We start from the raw sequence: 5,190 nt of genomic DNA on the forward strand, positions 1-5,190 counted from the left end.
GTTCGTAAAACGAAACAATTTTCCCCATAGGAATCAATGTAAAAGCAATAATGCTTGCAACTCCTTCCAAAAAGTCACCCCTTTTAAAAAACATAATTTCTACATGTTTCAGCTGTATTTACTTTTTGCAGCAATCGGATAATCATCTACCGAGGGGTTTACTATTTCTCTTATCTGAAATATAATGAGTTTTCTTTCTGGAATAAGTAGTATAGAATTTTATATTGCTTCTTCATTTCCCTTACTTTTTAATGTATTTATATTGTTTTAACCAATTATACCATCGATCCCATGCATTTTGTCTCTATCTTGGAGTTCATAGGTCATCTTGGTCAGTTCCGCGCACTCATGTACTTTATTTATAAGGTTTAAGGTGGTTTGGGATTGTATCCTTCTTCCAATGTTGAGCGAATAACATTCTGGCTGCTGTCAAAATATATATGATCCGATAATAATAATAATAATAATAATAATAATAATAATAACAATAACAACAACAACAACAACAACAACAATAATAATAATTTATTAGATTTGTATGCCGCCCCTCTCCGAAGATATCTGTCCTCTTTTTTAAAACCTTTGTTTACAGATTCCTAATAAAAACAATGCAGGCTTTAAGTGAATATTTTGTTTTGTAATTTGTTATAAATATAATTTGATTCTTTTCCAGTATTTTTTTTGCTAGCACACATGTCCACCAAGCAGGGCAGCACTCCGGGTTTTTAAGCGGGGTTCGTTCGAATAAATCAAACCACAGCCAATGCGATTGAAAGGCAAGTAATCTTCCACATTAAACGGGCAATAAAGCAAGTTCCGGTTATGTCTGATGACTTTCTATCACTCACTGTCCAGCCAATGTTTCAGCGGGTTCTCCACAGGGAGTCCTTGAGTTACAACCCGTGCAAAGTTACAACGGCGCTTAGGGCCGGTTCTTGCACTCACGATCCTCATAGCAGCTCTACGATCATCAATTTCATTTAACAACCTCATAATTCTGTGATGGGATATTCTTTTTTGGGGGGGGGCGAGGTATAAATTTTATTTTCTCCACACCTTACAGAAATACAAATTCATATACAGTGGTACCCCTACCTAAGAACGCCTCTACTTGCGAACTTTTCTAGATAAGAACCGGGTGTTCAAGAATTTTTTGCCTCTTCTCAAGAACCATTTTCCACTTACAAACCTGAGCCTCTGAAACTGTAACCGGAAAAGGCAGGGAGAAGCCTCCGTGGGGCCTCTCTAGGAATCTCGTGGGAGGAAACAGAGCTAGAAAAGGTGGGGAGAAGCCTCCGTGGGGCCTCTCTAGGAATCTCGTGGGAGGAAACAGAGCTAGAAAAGGTGGGGAGAAGCCTCCGTGGGGCCTCTCTAGGAATCTCTTAATTATTTATCTATTTTTTCTCGGTATACAGTAATCCCTCGCTACTTCCCGGTTCATCCTTTGCAGATTCGCTACTTCACGGGTTTTCAAAGGGGGCTTAAATCCATTAAATCCATTAAAAATCCATAAAATTCTTCTACAGTACTCCTGTCCTCTATTAAAGAAACTGCTAGGATATCATACGTAGTTCCAGCTGAGAATCATTATAGAATGACTGCTTAATGCAAAGGGTGGGTTTTAAAAGTCCAACTACTCGTTAAATAAATATCTTTCCTCTACTTCACGGAAATTGGTTTTTCACGGGTGGTCTTGGAACGCATCCCCCGCGAAAAATGAGGGATCGCTGTACATCATTTATCTTGTGCTATCTCCTTTTCTAATTTTGTCACTCAGATTTCAAAAGATTGTTTTCTGTTCTCATTCGGCTTCAAAATGCTATTAGCTAATGATGGGTGATATTCATCCATCGTGTTTGAGAAGGGACTGGACATCTAATGGGTTGTGGGCTGTACATGATGTGTCCACAGGTGGTTGGTCAGGCTTACACGGGCACGAAAGGCTCTGCCACACGTTGGGCAGGTGTGTGTGGCCACCACTGTCGCAGTATTTGCAGCCCTGGCTTTGCGGAGTGGTCGCTTCTCTTCTGCTATGAATGTTCTTCTGGCCTCAGATGTCCGACAGCCTTGGTGGATCAACATGCACCATGTGGGTCGATCTTGTGCCAGGGTTTCCCAGGAGATGATGTCGATATCCAGGGACTTGAAGGAGGCTTTCAGTGTGTCTTGGTATCACTTCCTTCGTCCCCCATGTGATAGTTTTCATTTAGACAGCTGACTGACATCTGAGGTATTGTTCTACTAGGGCGTTAGCTCTCTCTGTTGCTCCATTTGTGGAAGGGTGGAACGCAGAACTAAGTCCTTGGCTGGAACCAATGGTCACTATCGGATTCTGGAGAGAATTTGTCCGCACCATTGGTTCCACCCAGCAGAGACAGCTGACACCCTAGTGGAACAATATCTCAAATGTTATGTGACTTACCAGCAGAACAATTGGGCTGAATTGCTGCCTTTTGCAGAAGTAGCATACAACAATTGCTTGTTGTGAGCTGCTCTGGGTCTTCGGAGAGGGGCGGCTTACAAATCTAATAAATAATAACAACAACAACAACAACAATAATAATTCTGTACACAGCAGCACGGGACTAACTCCTTTCTAGGTTCCCAGTGTCAACCTATACTCAAAAGCATCTGAAGGTCAAGCAAGAAGCAATGGGTGGAAGCTGAACAGGGAGAGAAGCAACTTAGAACTAAGGAGAATTTGCCTGGCAGTTAGAACAATTAACCTGTGGAACAGCTTGCCTCCAGAAGTTGTGAATGCTCCAACACTGGAAGTTTTTAAGCATATGTTGGACAACCATCTTTCTGAAGTAGTGTAGGGTTTCCTGCCCAAGCAGGGGGTTGGACTAGAAGACCTCCAAGGTCCTTTCCAACTCTGTTGTTGTTGTTGTTGTTGTTGTTGTTGTTGTTGTTGTTGTTGTTGTTACTACTACTACTACTACTACTACTACTATTATTATTATTATTATTATTATTATTATTATTATTATTAAAAACTGGCTTCTGTGGGAAGGGAAATACAATTGCAACTGGGTAACTCCCTGGGCTCATCGGTTATTTTTATTAAGATCTTTCCAAGTTGAAATGGCAGCGGATGTTATTTATTTGCATGGAGAATTTAATAGAAATCGCAGAACGGTCCCGGTCTAATTTCTCTGTTTAAGCGCATTATTTTTTCCTCCCTTCGGTTCCTTTCACCCACGCATTCCAATGCGCTATTGTTATGCACCATGGACAGCGATTTGCACATTTTCATGCTTTCCAAGGACGGAGAAATAGAGTTTTGTTTTAAAAAAAATATTATTATTAATATAATATATTCATTACTACTACTACTACTACTACTACTACTACTACTACTACTACTACTACTACTACTAGTAGTAGTAGTAGTAGTAGTAGTAGTAGTAGTAGTACTGTTGTTATTGTTGCTGTTGCTATTGTTATCATCATCATCATCATTGTAAATCCCCATGCTCAACTTTGCGGCTGTCACGTGACCCAGTTCGCTGCTGGAATCGTCCGTCCAAAGGAAGAAGGGGGGGGGGGGGGGAACGCCAATTAATAATGCTCGGATACATTAAAAATAAGAAATGCATCTAATATCGACGTGCAATTTTTTGAGGACGGGGGGGGAGGCTAAGCTCCCCCGGATGATGGGAGAAGCAGAGCGAGAGCGGAAAGAGGTTTCCCTTCTTTCAGTTGAAACCACCCCACCCCCGCCACCCCTTCCTTTTCCCCGCGCGGTGGTATCGTCCGAACGTCGGGTTAAAACCCCGGGGGGGCGACACAACGTTCTGAATCAGAACGTCGGCGGTCTGAACGTTCGGTCGGCCTTTCTGCGCGCGCAGCCATGGCGGTCAAGATCAAGGTGGTTTACTGGTAAGGGAGCAGCGGCCCGGGGATCCCCGCGCTCGGCTCGCCTCTGGGCGAAGGGGCTTCCAGCCGGGCGGGGATTCCCTTCGCCCCTTCTTGGTGCAATTCCTGCATGCGGCCCTTGGGCTTTTTCCATTGGATGGAGCCCTGTCCAGCCTTCTCCATTTGCTGGAATTTTGGGCACCGTTTCACTGGGCTGGACAGCAGCAATTCTGGTCCCAGTGGTGCGATGAAAAATACATCTTGAGGTTTCCGTAGATCCTGAGAAATATATCCACTGTCAAGCATTTGAATGCTTGTTTCTAGATTTGCCCTCATAGGGATCTGGTGCAGAGGTCTTCAAACTTGGCAACTTTAAAACCTGTGGACTTCAATTCCCAGAATTCTCCAGCCAGCTAAGCTGGCTGGAGAATTCTGGGAATTGAAGTCCACTGGTCTTAAAGTTGCCAAGTTTGGGGATCCCTGTAAAGCAGTGTTTTTCAACCAGTGTGCCGCGAGACATGGTCAGGTGTGCCGCGAAGAAGGAAGCTCAGGTTCCTGTCTCGCAACTTTTTGCTGAGAGATTGAGAGTGAGAGAGAAAGAGAGAGAAAGAAAGAGAGAGAGAGAGAGAAAGAGAGTGAGAGAGAGAAAGCAAGATAAAGAAAAGAGAGAAAGCAAGAGTGAGAGAGAAAGAAGGCAAGAGAGAGAGAAAGAGAGAGAGAGAAAGCAAGATAAAGAAAAGAGAGAAAGCAAGAGTGAGAGAGAAAGAAGGCAAGAGAGAAAGAAAGAGAGAAAGAGAAAGAAAGTAAGAGAGAGAAAAGGAGAGGAAGCGAGAGAGAGAAATGAGCAAAAAGGGGAGGAAAAAAGAGAAATGAGAAAATGATTGAGACAGAGAATGAGAGGAAAGAGAGAGAAACAAAAGAGAGAGAAGTGACTCTTGATTTAAAGCATATGATAAAAAGCACCCAAAGAATAAGAGAGAAAAAAACCCCAGCCCTCACTTGGTTTTAGAAATGGTTCAAGAGTGTGTATACACACACACACAAGGGGGGGGGGAGGATACAGGGATGGAAAAAGAGAGGAGAGTGTCTTAGAGTGTCATTTTGTGTCATTTTGGTTGGTGGTGTGCCCCAGGATTTTGTAAATGTAAAAAATGTGCCGCGGCTCAAAAAAGGTTGAAAATCACTGCTGTAAAGCATAATAGAGAAATATGTTAATTTTTCCTTTTCTTTTGCTTCTAGTGGAGCCTGAGGCTACAAACCCAAGGTATGTCATTTATTATTTTTCATTAATTAATTTTAATTATTATTTTTTTAATTGTCATATCTGGAAGG

At 42.5% G+C, this 5,190-nt stretch overlaps 1 protein-coding gene across 1 annotated transcript in view; it reads left to right on the plus strand.

The window, feature by feature from the left end:
- Nucleotides 1-3,751: 3,751 nt before the first annotated feature.
- Nucleotides 3,752-5,190, plus strand: part of SELENOW (selenoprotein W) — a 10,200-nt gene continuing 8,761 nt past the window's right edge. The window contains exons 1-2 of the mRNA XM_070764076.1: nucleotides 3,752-3,882; nucleotides 5,098-5,122. Of these exons, the coding sequence (XP_070620177.1) occupies nucleotides 3,854-3,882; nucleotides 5,098-5,122 (54 nt within the window). The 5' untranslated portion in view covers nucleotides 3,752-3,853. The remainder of the gene's footprint in view (nucleotides 3,883-5,097; nucleotides 5,123-5,190) is intronic.

Source organism: Erythrolamprus reginae, chromosome 11, assembly GCF_031021105.1.
Source record: "Erythrolamprus reginae isolate rEryReg1 chromosome 11, rEryReg1.hap1, whole genome shotgun sequence".
Classification (NCBI taxonomy): Eukaryota; Metazoa; Chordata; class Lepidosauria; order Squamata; family Dipsadidae; genus Erythrolamprus; species Erythrolamprus reginae.